Below are 19026 nucleotides of genomic sequence, written 5' to 3'. Positions count from 1 at the left end.
AGTAGAAGTAATTCATTGCCAACCCCCTGAGGCGATTTGTATGTTTTGCGTTGCGACATTAGTGTTTTTTAATTTTATTTTTAATTGATTTTTTATTTTCTATTACCAAGATCTCGAAGAGCGCAAGAAACTCTTGAGAGAGATCGACGGATATGAGAGAGAATTGAAGAAGTTAAAAGACAAGATAAATTCGCTGGAAACAGGTAACGAGCTCGCGGTGGTAGTCAAAGTTGTCGTCATTGGTTCCTTAAGTAGAATTAAGGGTTGTTTGCCTAGTTTTGCCGTAAAAACTGAAAACTCTTCAAGTGATTACCAAGTGACTAAAAAAGTAAATATTCTATGCATAGTTTGGCCTAAAACTGAAAACTGTTCAGTAGAAGCGGATGCCGTCAAAATCATAACAAAACATAATACATCGCTTATGAATCAAAGTACCTTATGTCCATTTTTCAAATTTTGACACTCATTTTTCAAATTTGATGGAAAATCAAGTTTTTGTGAAATTTTCATATGTTTACAGACACATCTTGATCGTGTTTATGCTTGTCACATTGTTTCATAGGTAACCTTGGCCAAGGTATTGCCGAAAGAAAGTGAAAACTTCGCATAAAGCTAATTTTCTCAAAATTTGTAAAATGGAAACTACTTCGATTCTACAACGACGAATATCCTGTATATATATTCTGTATATTTTAGCTGCTCCTGCATCTTCTCGTGTGGATGGCAATGAAAAAGCTTCGGGCCGGCTTCCCGTATTTGAATCGATAGAAGCTGTCCGGGTCATAAAGCATGAAGAAGAATCACCAATGCACACAGCGCACGATTCTTCCAAATCTCCAAAGAAAAGCCCGGAAAGCTTAACGCATCTCTCTAGATTCCTTTCTAAGGGTATCGACTCTGCAAGAACAGACTCTGGTAATTTATTACTTTACTTTCTCCTTTTCATGTGTGAAACAAGACTCTTGCTATTTAGAATCATCAGAAAGCTCTTCATTGCTGGACGCTGACGTTATCTCGCCAGTATCAAGCTCCAAAAGACCGGCGTTTGAAGAAGGTTTGTTGTCATGTTCGAAGATGTTTTCAGGTAACATAACATTCACAACGAGCTGGTTTGAAGTGATCAACAAACCTGTGCAACTAGATAACTGTAGTTGTCTAATCCAATTAGAGAAAAACGCCAATAAACTAATTCTAGTATAGTTTTTGAAATGTTTCTGTTCTCTCATTTTAATCCGATCTAATTTCTGATTTACTTGAAAATGCTATAGAAGAACTGTTTGGTGTGAAAGGAGCCAACCTTGCTGTACAATTGTACATTAGTGCTCTTCAAAAATGACTTTTTTTCTCAAATCGCACTGGCTACTTGATCAAATTGTTAGGTTACCTAATTTAAGCCTACACACAAAATTTGGTTCAATTCCAGCCAGTAACCGCTTTGCTACAGGAGAAGAAAGTTTCTATTTATTATATAAAAATTTATATTAAAAAATTTGAAAATTTTCTGTTCACCCTATGAGAGTGTTAGGTTGTCTATAGAAACCATGTTCACCAAATTTGGTTCAATTCCAACCGGTAGAAGCGGAGTTATTGCCGTCGAAAAATTTGGATTTGAATAAAATAGTATTTACGGTGAGCACCACTATAATAAATAATTAAAGAATTGGTCACCGTAAATACTATTTTATTCTTAATCCAAATTTTTCGACGGCAATAACTCCGCTTCCACTGGTTGGAATTGAACCAAATTTTGTGTGTAGGCTTAAATTAGGTAACCTAACAATTTTATCAAGTAGCCAGTACGATTTGAAAAAAAAAGTCATTTTTGAAGAGCCCTATTGTACGTACATATGTCATTCTCGTGCTTGTGTGAATGAATACTGTTTCGATATCAAGGGAGCATGATTTTTGTTGTTGTCTCTTTCTGATTAGCCAATTTATTCATTCTAATTCAATCACAATTTGGAGAAAACTGTAGCGCCAACTGTAATAACCCAATTTGAAAATTCCCACGTATCGTTCCCACACCATACTTCGGCAGACAATTTGAAAGGAACAAAATCTCGATAACAAGTCATTTTGTCTTAGAAATTCCGCGTCTGCTACTGCCAATCGATGCAAGCAGTCCGTATGCACAAGGATATTTGCAGGAGGACAAAAGTTCTGATGAAGAAGATCCTGTAAGTTCATTCAACATTTCGTAATTTCTCAAGCAATTCCATATTCATATTGAAAGAAACCTCGATATCTCGTCAGAGGTAATCGTCAGTAACCAGTAGAGAATTGAAAAGAATATTGTATATCAACAATCGTATCACAATACTTACTTTTCAAAAAGTCTACACATTGACTTTGTCAATAGTCATTTTATGTTGGCCGCTTTTGAGCATCCTTCAATTTCAAAAGTAGTCGCAACCGAGCGACTACTCTAACTATTAAATGGTGCGACCAAATCTACTTTTTGAAATCACTAAATTCAGTACTATTGATACCTCTCGCTTTTTACTGCCAGTGGAAATCGTTTTTGGGAATCTCAGAAATCACTACTGGAGCTTATAATCAAAATTCGAAATATATACAGAAATTCATGGTATCATTTTTACTTGGTTATATGATTGTTGAATGTTGATATACAATGTTCTTATGAAATGTCTACTAGTTGTTGACGATTAACCCTGACGAGTGTCAGATGAAAATATTTGGGTTTATCTCAATATCAATATATTATTTATTTGTATATTGAAGTTCAAGAGACTATTCGAGCAATTCTCTGTCTTTGAAACCTGTCATTATTTGCTCATTCTTTCTCTAGCTGAGCCAGAGAGTTCGGGAGCTTCTGCTGTCGTCGGCTCCAAGAGACAACGCACAGTCTCTTATTCAAGAAATCACCGGCAGGCTGGACGCCTGTCAGGGCCGTCTGGATCAAGTCCTCACGACTAGGAGTCTCGAAGGACAATTCGAAGATAATCAGGTTAGGTCATGAGTCATTGGTATTGAATGTGACACATGCATACATGAAATAATACAAAATTAAAGTGAGATTTACATGTGATATAGAGAAATTCATTTGGTCTACATAAACTGCATCACTTTGGCAATCATGATGTACTGACAAACAATTACATTTTGGTTGTAGAAAAAAAGTGTCCGTGGGATTAATGTGATTACAGAAGAGCTAAAATGTTCCCTGTTAACCATTGTTTCAAATAATGACACTGAATAATTATTTTCTTTTTTGGAAATAAAACATGACTTTATCATTAGGTAACACATCTACTAAGCAGCTGGTGTAAGCATATCATTGACTGCTTTCAATTTAGAGCAGCAGTATATAGTTTCAATGCCAAGATATCTTCTGCTTCACTTGTAGCCCTAGTCAGCCCTCAAGATTACCGGACCTCGATCTGAAATATCAACCTCGCTTATTGACACATGCGTCAGTCATTTTCGTCACTATTCGTTTTATGTTATCCCTTATTTCCATCTCGTGCGCATGCCTCTTATTTACAATGCCTAGGTTCAGGTGAGTGTCTGATTTCAAAGACTACTCCAAGTCGTTTCGACACCTTCCTATCTATCTTGTGGTGTTTTGAATTGATCAAATTATTGTTAAACTGATGGTGATAATGAGTTCCTTTGCGAAAGATAATTGCCCGCTCCTGGTTTAGAGCCTGATTGACGACCTGAATCGTCTGCAATGCAAGTTGGAATCTGTAGAACGCTGGACTAGTTCTCTGTCGCACGAATACGCCGGGAAGGGTGCTTTAAACACTACCGTCAAGGTCTTGTGCGACCGTTGGGACACGATGAGAATGCAGGCACACTCAAAACAAAGCGTTATTGAGGTTTGTATAATAATTGCTGGCTTAAGCATGCGCAATATCCAGTACATCAGTGATTTGATTATGAATTGAGTATCAGGCTTTGAGTCTAGTATTTGAGCATCACTCATTATGACCTCACATCAGTATGAATGATGCGAAAAGTGTAAATATGTACCTTTAATGCGACTACAATGAACATCACATTTTGAAAATTAGGTCTTATTTATTCGGCCATACCGATTTGACTGCACTTTGTAACAATGCTGTGGGTCGACCACGACTTCACAGATATGTCATTTCCGCTGACGGACGAAATTTTAAACTACCATTTTCGATGTTGCGAGATGACAAATGGAGCTTTACAGTGTTCCACAGTGGATAATAGTATCTTTGATAAATTAACTATTAGTGTATAATATGAATATCAAAAAAAATCATCCCTCACTTTTTGTTTCGAATCATTAAAATGCTGCTTAAACTTGACGTCTCAGATTAAGATGCTAGAAGATGAACAGTACTGCAGAATGGTGGCTGTTTACAAGGAAGAATTGAAGCAAGTCACGGATTGGATGGAAGAAGCCAAAACATTGCAGGAAAAAATGGCGTCTGGTTCGTGTTTAAGTATTATTTACTGCCTCCGTTCAATTGTGGACCTCGTATAAATGTAGCAACTCTGTAAAGAGTTGGCTGCGATTGTAGAATTTTTCACCGACAATTTGCCACAACGTGTTCATCAATGAATTTTCGTCTCAGCCACAGACGCTGAACCGGCCGGGTCCCTTGGCGCAGACCTGGCGTTCCTGCAAAAACACATCAAAGACTGCGAAAAAACAGCCGCCGAGGTGGAACGTAAACTGCGACTAATATCCGAGCTTTGCGGTACGCTTTGAGCATTTACTCATTTCACCATTGTGGCAATTTTTTACTCTGCTATCTCGTGTTGTGATTTAATTTTTGATTGAAGGAATGAATATGTGATTCCAATGTAAATTCATTTTGAAATAAACTCGAATAATCAGTTCGATGTGAATATACTATACAATTGTATGTGGAACTTCTGTATACCGAAGAATCTCTTGGAATGAATATGATTTACTACAACTCGTTTTTGTGTAGGCGAATTGAAGTCAAGAAGTCCGAAAGGTATAGCTCACCATCACCAAAACACACTGTGTTCTGTTATCATACACTTTTACTGAGCACTTGCAATTCATCAATTACGATATCATTTGAACGTTGAATGTGTGAAAATATCATTTTAATTTTGCACCGTGATCTCATCTCTTGTGTCACTCATGTACTCGATATTTTGCCCTACGACTTGCCGTGTTTCTGAAATCTCCAATTTTCCAGTAACTATGATACTGCTTCTCTGTCGAATTCAAATTCTGTCTCTTCAACTTTTGATGTGAAGCTTCCATTTGAACCAGGTGAAGGTACCTCGGACCCCAAAGCCATTCGCCCAGTGGCTCAACTCTCAGCCAGGTCTCAGAGATCTTCCAACTGTGCCATGAATCAAAATTCACCACCACTTTCAGCCAGCACCGGTATAGGAAATTGTGGTGTGAAATTAACAAATTTAGGCTTATACTAACATTCATGTTGTGTTGGTGTTTTTTCGGAGTGTGTAGCTGAAATATTGTGGAATTTTTCAGGAGAAATTACCTAGTAGACCCGTTGTGTGTCCTAAAGAAAGAAAGAGGAATTTTTTTAAAACCCTAATTATATGAATTTTAATAGACAAAACTCTGTCACTGTCTCGTGGCGATCGAGAGAACGTAGAGTTGATCGAACAAATTGACATTGTCAAAGATCAACTGCATTCCCTGCAGGAGGATATTCAAGAAAACGGTAAAAAATATCAGGTGATGAAAATAGTGCTTTTCTAGTTATTTCTAATAGCTGTCTTTGACGATGCTGGCGTTCGAATTCTTTCCATCTCATACATTTGAAACAGATCTGACGTATTTTCAGGCTACTTTGACGGCGAAACAAGATGAAACGATACAAAGTTATGAAGAGCAAGTGAAAAGAATGCAAGATTGGTTGGGTGAATCCGAGGTGAATATCGATAGAAATTCTTGTCTGTGTAGACTCATTTATGCAATTGAGTAATATATCCTTATTTAATTTACGTTAATATTTTCAACTGACATTATTCTGTGGTAATTGGTAGCAACTAGTGAAAAATTGAAAAGGACATTGTATGTATGTTATATGATTGTTGATATACAACAGGGGCGGCCAACCCGTGGCCTACGGGGTAATTCTCGAAATTAGTTTCAAATAACCAGCATTTGATTAGCCTGTCCGGGAAATTTGGGATTTTGATGACTAAAATATCAGTTCTGACGTATTGGCGTAGCCACGAGCCAGCCACATATTTCGTAGATCGTCGTACATGACCATAAAGTACAATATTTCGCCTAGTAGCCAAAATCTTCGAAATTTATAAGTACAAGCGACGAATAATCCTGTCCCTGCCAAATGAGCTCAGCGGCATGCAGAGGCGACCCGCAATATATGGAAGTAACATTATTATTGACGAATTCAGTCATTATCTTTGACAAATTTTGCTTACACTCCCAGTCTTCATGTCATAATTGTTATTGATTTTGATGTTTATTATTATAAGTATTGTTTTGACGGTTTCCTAATCCGGCTTTCCTATCGGAAGACTAAAAAAAGGTCATCAACATTCAAGTGGCCCTCGCAATGGTTTGTAACTCTCATGTGGCCCTTTGGCCGAAAAGGTTAGCTACCCCTGATATACAATGTTCTTTTCAATTCTCTACTAGATCTATCTGAGGAGTGTTACTCGAAAATATTCGGGGTTTTTTCAATGGGAATATACTATTCAATTGTATTTCTAGATCTGTATCTCTAAGAGTATCTTCATTTATGTGCGACCGACAGCCATTTAGTATGTTTACGTTGCGTCCCATGCGGTTGATGATGACGATCTTTGATTTGCTTTTCAGGTACTGGACACAGAGACTGCATCAGAAGAAGACTTGATTAAACTGAAAAACGAATTGCAAGTCTACCAGGATCTTCTTGACAAGGTCGCGAATCTTGGCGGCATATTGGCAAAATCGGAACAAGCCGGTATGTATTCCTGTTGTACGTGACAGGTAGTTGTCGACAAATGTAACATTACATCGAAAATGAGTGTGTGTTTGCCTATAGAGATACAAGATCAAGTCAGCACCAATATTTTTCTTCTCCATTCAATCCTAATGAGGACTTAGTCATTTATACCTGTTTTACAAGCTTTGGTCTGACCCAAGCAGCAGACCTTCACAAATCACTGGATTTTCAAAATCCGCAACTAGAACTAGAACTAACATACTCAAAAAGCCAGTAGTTAGTTGACCGTTAATTAACTAGATTGGTATGGTAGCTTGTATAAGTCTAGTTTTACAAGCTCTGGTCTGACCCAGGCGGGATTCGAACCCACGACCTACTAATCAAGAAGCCAGACATTCTACCATTATACAACTCCATCAAGAAGCACTGGTCTCTTAGCGACACCACAGTTTGCAATGTGATATCTCGAAAATTGAATCTATCACATTCATTCTGTCGACTGCTTGAATTGAATGCTCAACTAGTGTTCCATGTATTCAGAGTTGACTCCTGAAGACATGAAGAAAAACTGGGATGATCTGCTGAAATACCTCGACTCTAAAACAGCATCTACGAGGAATTCCGTGAAGAGGCGGCGCTCATCTCAAGCTAGTACGGTCCTCTCGTTTGGAAGTATTCCTGTCGGTGGACAGCCTGCGGTTGATCATATCAAGGTAAAGATTTACCCGCAGATGAGAACCGCTGGTCTAGCCCTACTTATAATCCCTTCTCACATGAAAAAAAAAACAATGTTTCAGGAATGTCTTCAGGATTTGCAAGATTGCTGGAAAGAACTCAAATCCGAGTCGCTGGAAAGTCAAGAAGCTTTACAAAAACTCGGAAAGAAAAGCAAACTTGCGCTACAGGTTGGCAACAAGTTACCTTAATCTCGTCCACGTGCGAAGAATATATTGTATTATCGTAGTAATGTTTTATAAGTAAATGCAGTTGCTGTTTTTGTTTTATGTTGCAGCAAGATTACCACTCTTTACTTTGATCTAATTGTTATTGTCTGCTGTACGCTCACACTCTCAACAGCGGAAGCAGTTTTCCTTCATTTTAATGTTGCTCTCTTATATTTACATAATATTTTTCTTGCTTAGCTGCAGGAATAAATTGATTATTATTACGTTCGCCAGAAGACTTCACTCATACCGCGTCTCCCTGTGAATACCACCTAATGTCAGTTTTGTAAAAAAATCTCCCTTTCTGTATAATTGCAGGCGGTTTCCTCGTGGATGGATGAAACTGAGTCCCGTCTGTCTCGACAAGCCAGTTTCAAAGATGAGCTTGAGCTCCAGGAAGCGTTGCACTCGCAACTGGAAAGTGTCCATGGTCAACTGGGGCAATTACGTAACGTCAAGGACAACGTGAGTTTACTTTGGAAAGTTTGATTGTCATTTTTGATTCATATTGAAATATACCTGAATATATTCGGCTGACACTCGTCAGGGGTGATCTTCAGCAAATAGTAGAGAATTGGAAAAAACAGTGTGTACGAAAATTTGAATAATACGTGCGAACAGATACTTTAAGCCTAATGTACTATTTTTGGGTGGAATTATCCAGTAAATGTTTTCAGCAGCCAAATTCATGGTCGTTGTCCATTCTGACAGATCAATAGATTTATTTCCATATGAATTTATTATTCAATTGTACATTTAAGTTTTGCAACCCCAAGAATCTCATCAGACATTCTTACTTTTGATCCGTTTCGTGACAGATCTCCACGTCGGATATGGACTCTGAATTTGCCGAGTCGATCAAGTCTGCTCTGCAATCTCTGAGTCATCGATTAGGAGTGTTGGAAGAGGAAGCAAGTCGCAGAGAGTTGGAAGTCGCAGAAAAAGACATGGAAAGAACGGAATTTCAAGTATTGCAAATATTCATTCATAGTAGTAATAGTTGTACCCCTGCATATAGGCCTATATATGACCGTATAAGGTGACCAGTTGACTGGATGACCTAATGATCTTATCGTTGGCAACCATTTCGCTGATTGAAACCCTTTTATTTTGGAAATAAAATCTGTCTGTCGACGTGCTGATTTCTGCAGTTCTTGAGAGTCATTTTTGATGCCCAACATCTTTCGCAGTCTGATCTGGCTTTCCTGTCGACTGAAGTTGGCGATCTCTACGATGACATTTGCGACTTGCGAGTTGACGCCGATGTATCCGAAACACTCAAAGAATTTCGAGAGTTCGTGAATAAAAATGAAGACAGGATAAAGCAACTCGAAGAGAAAGCGGAACAAGTAATAATATCATTGTGTCAATATTAGAGATTATTAATAATCATATCAGGAATTTTATCCTGGCACTGAGTAAACCAATAACCAGCAACTTCATAGATAATCCAGATATATTTGACTTGTCTTCAAAAGATAAGGCACATAACCAAAACTTCAAAACTTTTACCTTAATAGCGTTACAGGCATTGTGATTCTTGGACATGAAATAAACTAGAAAGGCTTCATCTGGACACATGCAAGCTATAAGAAAAAGATCAATATTTCCAGTCTAGCAGTCACAGAATAGTTCTACGACTTCCTGCTACCATGTTGTGACGTCACGAAAATTACTGATATTTTCACCTCCAATTGCCAACGATATGCTTTACAAAGTGTGATATTGACTCGATATTATCAGCGAACTGATAATAATCAGACGCGCTCTAGTCAATATTGTCTCAATGTAACTGATTTAACGCGAATACTAATGATGTTGAATGTGTTGTGACCTTTTCCGTGAATGTTACAGATTGTGTTTCCCGCATGGAGCGTATGCGATACCGAATTGCAACAATTGAAAAAGGATTGCGATGAAACAAAAGCGGCTTTGGATGACCAAAGCGATACTTTAGAGGAGAGAAATTCGCAGGAATCGCTTTTTGCGCAGGTGTGTCAATTACAGAAAAACTTGAGATTTATGTGTTGCTGATTTCGACGGTTTTTAGCTCCTGCACGATTATTCCGAGGCGTTGAATACCGGCCAGGAGAAAATCAAACTTCCGAGGATTATTGTTAGAGACTTGCTTGAATTACAGGCTCACACTGAAAAATTCAAGGTAAGCTTTTGTTTATGTTTGTGAAATTACCTGGACAGTGTTGGTGTCGGAGTTGGACAATCAGAAAATTTGGAGATTTTCAAAATTTTATTACAATTAGAAATACAGGTACAAATATTCAAATATAGGAAATTATATTAAAACCTTGTGGAGAAAGAAATTTAAAAAAATTATAAGTTCAGCTCATATCAATTCAGAACTCATTCCGGAAAATCAGAAATTCGATTAGAATTAAAATGAGAACAGAAACATTTCACAAATTATATTAGAATTAGATTACTTTCCATTTCACCCTAATTAGTATAATTCGCCAACAGGAATTATCTAGTGCTCAAAGTCTGGTTGGTATTTCATCGATTGATGGAATCATATCAACCGTTTGTGTAAATTGACTTCGTTTACATCAGGAATTCTTCATCCACCTTTCAAATCATCGATCTTACTGCCTCGATATGTCCGCACAACTTCCCCAACCGGTTTACAAACGTCATGAATTATCCTTCACTGAAATGAAGGCAAAGCACTCGACTTTGGAGAACAGAGCAGCCGATAAACAGCAGCAACTCCTAGCAACCGCGGAGGTAAAATTTGTAGTTTAGTAACAGATTTATGTATACAATTGACTAATATATTCATATTGAAATAAACCCGAATATTTTCGGCTGACGCTCGTCAGGGGTAATCGTCAGAAACTAGTAGAGAACACTAGGAAAGAGCATTGTATATCAACAATCGTATCGCCAAATATGACGTTACAGGCATACGAAAGAATATGAACAATCAAGGAAAACAGATGGCTCAGGGTGTTGATATACAAAGTACTTTTTTAAAATGTCTACTAGGAAACATTGATTTTTGGGAAACACACATATTCCATCAAAAATTGATTTATTCAATTGCCTGTGATGTTATATTTGGTGATGCGATTATTATTGGGATGCAATGTTCTTTTGAATTCTGGTTTATTTCTGTATGAATATAATATTAAATTGTATATTGAAGTACTCCACCTCGAGAGTCTCCCAACAGATTTATAAATTGAAAATTTTTTATTATGCAAGATATGGAATGCTGTCGACGATAAACTTGTCACCTTGAATCGTCAAATTTCACAATTTGAGATGGAATTTGAGAGCGGTGAAGCGGACGAGGAAAACATTCACAACTTGCGCGATGATATTTCGAAAATGGTTGACATTCAAGAGAGAATGGAAGACGCAGATAATGGTAAGAATGAAGCAGGGAATCGTTCTGTGGCATAAATATTAGGGCTGTTCAAAAATAACTTTTATTCAATAATCCTATTACAGAACTTGGTGTGCAGCGTTTATTTAGCCAACCCAACAAGTTTTTCAAGTAGCCGGTAAAATTTGGAAAATAAAGTTATTTTTAAACAACCCTAATTAACACTGCAAATTTTCATGTCTTTTAATCTTGGCTGATTATATCAATTATTATTGTCAATTTGTGCAAATCTTGTTGTTTCACAGAACTTCAAAAGTCAGTCGATGAATGTGAGAGCATTTTCGGCATTGTGGCATGCGACCAACTTAAAACAGAGCTGAACGGTACTACTGAGAAACTCATTGCGCTGAGGTCAAAGGTTGATGCGGAAATTACAAGATTTCGCTCAATAGAAAAGATATTACCAGAGTACGTCGAAATTTACTAGCTCGTTTTCCGAATTTGCGTTTTTCTAAAAATGTGTTTTTTATTAGATTTTCAGAATTATCGACGAAATTGACAGAATGGGCCATTGAAAACGTACAACGGCCGATTTCTATTGTCGCTGAAGTGGAAAGCTTTGACTTTGGCGAACATGAGATGGAAGAAAAGTAACTAAATTCTTTTTATTTTGTGTGTTTATAAATAGAGTTTGACTCTAGCTATCGTTTGGCTACTATTTGTTTGCTTTTTTGTTGTTTTCATCAACCAAAGTTGTTTGAACGCAGAATTTGTAAACATCAAATTGGTTCAGTCATAACTACGACCACAGTGCCTAAAATAAAGAATGTCTTATGAATCTCTAAAATCTTAGAAATAGGGCAATAGTTTTATGAGACATAGCACTCTTATATATAAGGTCCTATCTTAGAAATTACGACACTGCCTATGATATTGAAGAATATTCACTTTTTCCATTCATTTTTTAACTTGTATTTCCAATTTGATACTTTGTCATCAATCTTCAACATTACAACCATCTCTAGTACCCTTTTATATTGTAACTAGTAGCCCATGAAATGTCTGCTATGTTTAAAAATAGCTTGTAAACATTCACGGTTAACGAGTCATGTGTGACGGAGCCCCAGGCTATTTACTCGTCACAATGAAGGCATTTAAATTTCGTAACCTATAGAGATGTAGCTGGGCAGTGATGAACCTGAATATTCATAGTATTCTACAGAGTAGCTTTTGCTGATTCCATTGAATTCTTATTTTGAGGAGTTCTGAATGCTGAATATTTTGCGCCATTCTGCAGTGTAGCTTGTTGGTTCCAATGAATTGATATTTATTTTATCAACTGGAATTATAGTTTCGCCTTGAAACCTCGATTGGTCTTAATGTAGCATACATAACATGTAGTCCAAAGCTACTCGCGCTAGTGGAAATGAGATATCTGTGAAATCGTGATAAATCCATAGCAAGTCACAAAGCGCAATGAAATAGGTCAAAAATATACCAAATTATGTTTGATGTGTGCATATATTTATTTTCAGGTGTAATGAATTTGGCGAATGTGTCTGTGAATTTGAGAAAGTCAAGATTTTGGCAAGGCATTTCAGGAAAACAGCAGACAATCTGCAGTCGCTCAAGAGGCTTGGAAAAGAGAAGTGTCGCGAGAGCGTCGAAAACATTGAATGCAATGTCGCAAGGATGGGCGACAAACTGCCTGGGTTAAATGAAAGACTTTACGAGGTTATAATTTTTTAAATTTTTTATTTCGTTCATTTATTTTATATATTCGGTCTCAGGCCAAATTCGGTTCCTTGTCTCCCCTGCAATCAATATCCAAGATGGCGGAATGGATTGCGGAAACGAATGACCATCTGGACAACTTGAAAGGAGAAAGTTATGAAACTACCGGGGCAGAAAGAGCCAAGTCTCAATTGATATCGTACAAGGTAACGAGCTGGGGCAGTAAAAGTGATGCCGCTAATTTCCACTGAATTTTAAGTAGAAGTAGCTAATTCCGAGATATTTCAAGGCTACTTTGAGAGAAGTAAAAATTGAGAGGCATCAAAAAATTGAAAAATTATTACAATCATAAAAATCCGGAACTGTTAAAAAGTCAGTGGTTTTGCTTCGAAAAGATTAAGTAAAAGTGGGAGCAGTCGCAAAGCATCGACTTGAGTAAGTAGTGCAAGCAACCAAAGCCTACTTGAGTACTCCAAAAAGTACTTGAGTACCCCAAAAAGTGCTTTACAAATATATTGCATGTTTACAGACATATCAAGCGGACATGTGGGCCAGACAGCAAGCAGTTGATAACATCAACGCGTCTTCAAAAACTGATTCGAAAATTGCTGGGAAATTAGCTGATATGAACGCGGAATGGGATATTTTAAGAGCGAGAGTGAGTTTTAGAACTTACGGATTGTTGCTGTGGGCATAATTTGTCAATGGTAGTGTAATTCACCGTGTCATTGCTACTGACAACCATTGTTACAATAATTCATGACTATGGTTACAGCAAAGTTATGTGAAGCCTAATAGCGTGTATATTTCTATTTTCCCTCTGATCTACACCACTGAAACGTACGCCTGTAGCCATTTTGAATCGCATTTTCTTCTGCAATATTAAATTTTGTTGAAATTTTCCTTCCATTTCAATCTAGTATTTATAATTGAGTACCTTGTTTTCATATCGTGCCAACTGGTGTATTTATTTGTAAATTAAAAGCGGGCTGTACATATGTATCCTCGTATTTAAACTTTTCACCTTTTCAGCCTATAGTGATTTTGCTTTGTTTCCAATTCATTTTGATAAAAGAAATAATTGAATAATATATTCATATTGCAATATATCCAAATATTTCTGGCTGACACTGGCACATTGAGTACATTGAACTTATACCATCTGATCACCTTGATTACTAAAATTTTGAAAACATTTTTGATATATGATGTTATTGCAATTTTTGTTGAATAACCCTCTTTCTGACTATTTTAACATGGTAAATTGTGACAGTTATCTTGCAATCCAGAACTAACGAGAGGTTCTGCCTTTGCAATTTGTTGTTGGCAACTTATATGTTCTTAAACCCAATTCAGATTGACAATTGTCAGTCACAACTGGACTCTGAGGCAGACCGATGGGAAGCTCATGAAAAATCTGTTTCAGAAATTCGGCAATGGCTCGACTCATACCTTCAGGTGCGCTTCATTTCTTTGACGCAAAAACATTTAATGACATGCATGATTATTAACGATGCCTTCTGTATATTATGGTTGACAAAATAAATAAACTCTCATTTCAGTTCTATCAAAACCAACCGTTGGCTGCGAGCAAGCCAAAAGTTCAGAGAGCGATTCTCGACATACAGGGTCTCGAGCCTAAATTGAAAAAAATATATTCCGAAATAAGGGATTTAGAAAAAGAATATAAAGGTGGGTTACTTACAGAGGGGTCAGTAACGAGTTACTTTTACTTTTCGTGGAACTACAGTTGGGTTTTCCCGCTTATGCTGCTTACTTACACATTCCGGTCTATTTCAATATGAAAATAGTATTCAATTAGGTGGATATGTTTTTTTAACTACTTTCACTTCCACTCAACAATTTTTAAGCCAAAACTTGAACTTACCATCTTAATTTTGTGTGAGAACAATGTGATAAGCGTGGTTGACTTTCATGATTGAAGTTGTCATAAAAACCGAATGAAATAGCCCCTGTATTACAGTATCCGAATATATTTTCGGAGATTATCAGAGATGCCTTGTATATCTCTACTTCTACTAGCGCTCAAGTAGAAATTTAGGACTTTACTTCTACTTGAGTATTAAAAATTACTACTTAGACAACTCTGGTGTGTTTATGTGATTTTTGAAAATGTTTAATGAAGTCATCCACATTTTCATCTCAGACTTGGTAGCCTCGAAGAACGACAAATTTCGAGCCGAGTCCACTGAGCCTGGTGCCGGGAGTCCCAAACTGGCCGCGCTCAATCAATCTTGGGCGCTCTTGGAGCACGAGGTCAATCAGAGTAAGATCAGTTTGAAAAAGGCGCTGAATCAATGGGAAAGGTGAGTGATATTATCTTAAAACACCAGACTGATGCCGGTAATAAAGAAATATTACATCTAGGTTGAGTCGAATTTCCAATATTTCAGAGCATATATTTGAACAGCTTTTTAGCTACAAAGGCTGCATCTGGAAACCTATAAGCTATAAGAAATAGATCAATATTCCCAGTCCGACGGTCGCAGAGTATTGTTCTCTGATTCCCCGCTACCATGCTGTAACGTTGCAAAATTGCCGATAATTTTTCACCACTAATGGCCGATACCAATATCTCTTTCAAAGTGTGATATCGATGTTAAGACGGTGAAATAGTACTGAGAGATTTTTTTAATTTTCAGATTCCGCGAAACCGAGCTGTCCACTATCAAAGAACTAGACGATGCAGAACAAACTCTTATCAAGTGCACGACTCCCTGCCTGTCTGCCGAGGCCTTGAATTCTCACCTATCCAAACTTGAAGGTCCTTTCATTACATCCATTTGTACATGGCGGAATATGATTAACGTCTACATTCAAATAAAAGACCTATGTTAGCAAAGATGTAACAATCTTTCTCCATTCTCCAGGTCTTCGAGTCAAGCTCGATCACCATTTTTCCCAACAAGAGTTCCTTCAAGTCGAATCTGCGTCGTTGATAGCTTTATGCAATCCGTCTACCGCTGAAGATGTCCGAGATAAAATCAGCAGTCTTGACAACAGGTAACGGTTTGAAATATAACGGGTGGGGAGTAACAGACTACTTGTTCTCAGCATACTTAAGTAGTTTTTGTTTATGAACTATTCACTCAATTGAACCAACTTTTGATTTGGATTTTGTAAACTAAAAGCTTAATTTTCCGGGCAGATTTGCATCACGTTTGCCAGTGGAATTATCAACTTAGTTGCACCATTTGCTCAAGTTTTTGACTGCTTCCATCTGTTAGTGAACAGATTTTTGCGCAAACATACTTGTTTTTTGCAATTTAAATTTTGTAGGGTAGAAAGTTGTTTTGGGACAGATTCTAATCATTTTTATAAGTGAAATTGTCATCAGAGCCCCGTTAAATATCCCCTGTATCACGGTATCTGAATTCAGTTTCGGTGATTTTAACTATCTGTAGTTTCATTAATTAGTTTGAATTAGTTGATTTTGAAAATAGTTACGTCTGATTAATTGATGAAATTATGTGACCCAAATCTACTTTTTGAAATTACTTAATTGAGCAATAGGGTTGTTCAAAAATAACTTTTTTCCCGGATTCCGGGGATTCACCGAATAAATTGATAGGTTGCTTAAAAAATCACTCCACACCAAATTTGACTGGAATCCAACTGGTAGATGTGAACGCACATGAGTTTGAATATTTTGAATTTAATATGAGAAAATCGAAAACAAAAAAATCATAGTTTCAGCCCCATTAAATTGTGAATTTGTCTAAAAGAAAGATGCTTACCAATTTTTGCTCACTTCCAACCCGTAGAAGCAAAGTTATTGCAGTTTTGGTTTCGCTAAAATAGCCTGGACGGCTGGTAATCCCAGAATTGTTAATGAAAAACTCATATAACTTCGCCATTCTTGAAAATTGCTACTTCTACTCGTAATTGAGTAGAAATTTACCGGATTACACTTACAATATTGACTATCAAGTGTTTTCGAAATTGTTCAAAACCTTCATTGCATTTGCAGATGGAACCAACTTTACTCCGACGCAGAAAAATTAATTTCTCATCTTCGAAAAAGCTCTGAAATCTGGCAGCAGTACGAAAACCTTTATCAGCACGTGGAAAACAGATTGTTCACTGTCATGTCACAATCTGAGGAAGTTCTGTCTGGTGTTGCGATAATGGAAAATCCCCATCATTGTGAAGTGAAAGCACAGGTTAGCGTTACTAATATTACGAACATAATATCTGATCCGGTTTGAGTAATATCTGAATTTAAACCTAAGGAATTGCTTCATGTGTGCGCGGAACTTGAGAAATCATTGCCGGAATTGTTGTCTTTCCCTGAAAAATTGAACCAAATTTCGTCGGTATCTGCTTCGTCTCAAACGTGCAGACTACAATGTGAAAGGTAAGGCAAACTATAGTATATATATATATAGTAAAATTATATATAGATTTAGATATTGGTTATCAAGACAGAGTATATGGAATTATCAATGAAATTCATGTCAGGTAAAGAGATCTCTCTTATACATATAGTACTCTTTATGCCAGGCTTGAGAAATCTATCACGAATGCTGCACACCGTCTTCAAGCCGGCCTTGAAAAAGTCGGCAGAGTCAAGCTCCAAATGAACGAATTCAAGCAAAAACTGAAGTTCATCGAGTCCTGGCTTCTGGAAGCCGCGGATGTTTTGGATCGAGATGACTCGGCAATTGCTGAAACGCTGTTGGAGGTTGGTCCGTTTGTTAGTAGTGTAAAAACGTAATTACTTGACCAAATAATGCAAATATTCAAAACCTAGTGGAGTACTTTAATAAAGTTGAAGTATTTATTTACAGATAATCCCATGATATGTAGTCAAGTTGGTCGGATATTTTTCTCTGAAATGTGGCAGAGTGTGTTTTTACCCCAAATACTGTTCCAAGTAGATGTGGAAGTAGTCTAAAAATAGAAATACTTGAGCGGTATGAAAAGTAGAAGTTCTTCATTACTGACCAACGCTGGACGGTCGCTTTCATTGTATATTTTCTCTAATTGTTAATGATTGTTGCTGATTCAGAGCCGAATGGAGGAAGTGAGAATCCAGTTGCAGACGTTTAAAACGTATTCTCAATCGCTCAATGACCTCAACAACCTCGGCTACGACTTGCCTTTGTTAGAAGTTCACGTCAGCAAGCTACAAAATGTCAACGCGACTTGGAGAGAACTTTCAAAGAAGACTATGGAGAGGTTTGTTAGGGTTTGTTTATGCGGCTTGGGCTGTTCAAAAATTTAGTTTTTCAAATTTTACTGTCAACCCCAAGAAATTGTTAAGTTGCCTAAAAGAACGATGCGTAACAATTTTTGTCTACTTCCAACTTGTAGAATCGAAATTATTGCGGTCGAAAGTTTTGAGTTAGCGAAAATAACATTGACGGTGGGTAATCCCAGAATTGTGAATGAAAAGCTCAAATAACTTTGCTTCTACGCGTTGGAATTGCGTCAAATTTGTTTTGCATCGTTTTTGTAGACAACTCAACAGTTTCAATGGGTTTACTGTAAATTTGGAAGAGAAAACTCAATTTGAAGTAGATTTGACCTGTCTTTGAAACTGCTGCTATTAGTAGAGCAGACATTCACTGCATTAAATCTTCTTTAACTTGTTGTTCTGACGAGCCAGTGCCAGGCTGCATAAATAAGTGTCACCGGCATCGTAAGCAATGTTATGGATGGCTCTCATCAACTGGTCTTCAACAGGTTTCAGCATCTACAATCAATGCACCTTCAGCACTTGAATTTTGTGGAGAAATGCGAATCGTGGATGCTTTTCATCACGCAGATGGAAGTGAGCTTGACCTCTGACCTCGCGACAAGTTATCAGGGTTTACTCGACCAATCAAGGTAGGAAACACAGTTATTTGCAGCTTTGACATGCTGAAAATTTGTCATTTCTTCATAGAACGATGGAGTTCTTTGTGGTTGAAATGGCGAGTCGACAACAGGTGCTAAGATCGATCCTATCTGACGGTGAAGAGCTTTTGGAACACGGAACAGAAGACGAAAGGTTTGTTGTAGAAGATATACAGGCAGAAATTGCCAGTCTAATGATGCCAGAAATAGACAGTGCCTTCTAATAGTA

General features: G+C 37.3%; 1 protein-coding gene across 12 annotated transcripts in view; it reads left to right on the top strand.

The window, feature by feature from the left end:
- The window catches only part of LOC145444388 (nesprin-1-like), a 108030-nt gene that overhangs the window by 64244 nt on the left and 24760 nt on the right, over positions 1-19026 (top strand). For 9 of the 12 annotated variants that reach the window (XM_080322354.1, XM_080322355.1, XM_080322366.1 and 6 more), the window contains 37 exons: positions 111-203; positions 697-915; positions 974-1054; positions 2086-2177; positions 2810-2968; positions 3666-3842; positions 4313-4430; positions 4575-4700; positions 5252-5368; positions 5562-5686; positions 5796-5882; positions 6803-6929; positions 7452-7624; positions 7709-7816; positions 8174-8320; positions 8674-8823; positions 9046-9204; positions 9710-9847; positions 9906-10016; positions 10424-10597; positions 11078-11243; positions 11507-11669; positions 11735-11851; positions 12737-12935; positions 12992-13141; positions 13465-13593; positions 14292-14393; positions 14498-14627; positions 15103-15262; positions 15599-15720; positions 15827-15959; positions 16927-17119; positions 17189-17313; positions 17460-17640; positions 17968-18137; positions 18645-18788; positions 18847-18951. In XM_080322354.1, coding sequence (XP_080178480.1) covers positions 111-203; positions 697-915; positions 974-1054; positions 2086-2177; positions 2810-2968; positions 3666-3842; positions 4313-4430; positions 4575-4700; positions 5252-5368; positions 5562-5686; positions 5796-5882; positions 6803-6929; positions 7452-7624; positions 7709-7816; positions 8174-8320; positions 8674-8823; positions 9046-9204; positions 9710-9847; positions 9906-10016; positions 10424-10597; positions 11078-11243; positions 11507-11669; positions 11735-11851; positions 12737-12935; positions 12992-13141; positions 13465-13593; positions 14292-14393; positions 14498-14627; positions 15103-15262; positions 15599-15720; positions 15827-15959; positions 16927-17119; positions 17189-17313; positions 17460-17640; positions 17968-18137; positions 18645-18788; positions 18847-18951 — 5170 coding nt within the window. Of the gene's footprint in view, positions 1-110; positions 204-696; positions 916-973; positions 1055-2085; positions 2178-2809; positions 2969-3665; positions 3843-4312; positions 4431-4574; positions 4701-4937; positions 4965-5251; positions 5369-5561; positions 5687-5795; positions 5883-6802; positions 6930-7451; positions 7625-7708; positions 7817-8173; positions 8321-8673; positions 8824-9045; positions 9205-9709; positions 9848-9905; positions 10017-10423; positions 10598-11077; positions 11244-11506; positions 11670-11734; positions 11852-12736; positions 12936-12991; positions 13142-13464; positions 13594-14291; positions 14394-14497; positions 14628-15102; positions 15263-15598; positions 15721-15826; positions 15960-16926; positions 17120-17188; positions 17314-17459; positions 17641-17967; positions 18138-18644; positions 18789-18846; positions 18952-19026 lie in introns of all 12 variants that reach the window. The other 3 variants (XM_080322358.1, XM_080322363.1, XM_080322364.1) reach the window with 3 other exon arrangements.

Source organism: Botryllus schlosseri, chromosome 8 (genome assembly GCF_051294905.1).
Source record: "Botryllus schlosseri isolate E-star chromosome 8, Bs_hap1, whole genome shotgun sequence".
In the NCBI taxonomy this organism is placed as follows: Eukaryota; Metazoa; Chordata; class Ascidiacea; order Stolidobranchia; family Styelidae; genus Botryllus; species Botryllus schlosseri.
Note: the sequence above shows the minus strand (reverse complement) of the source record. Positions and strands in the feature narration are given on the sequence as shown.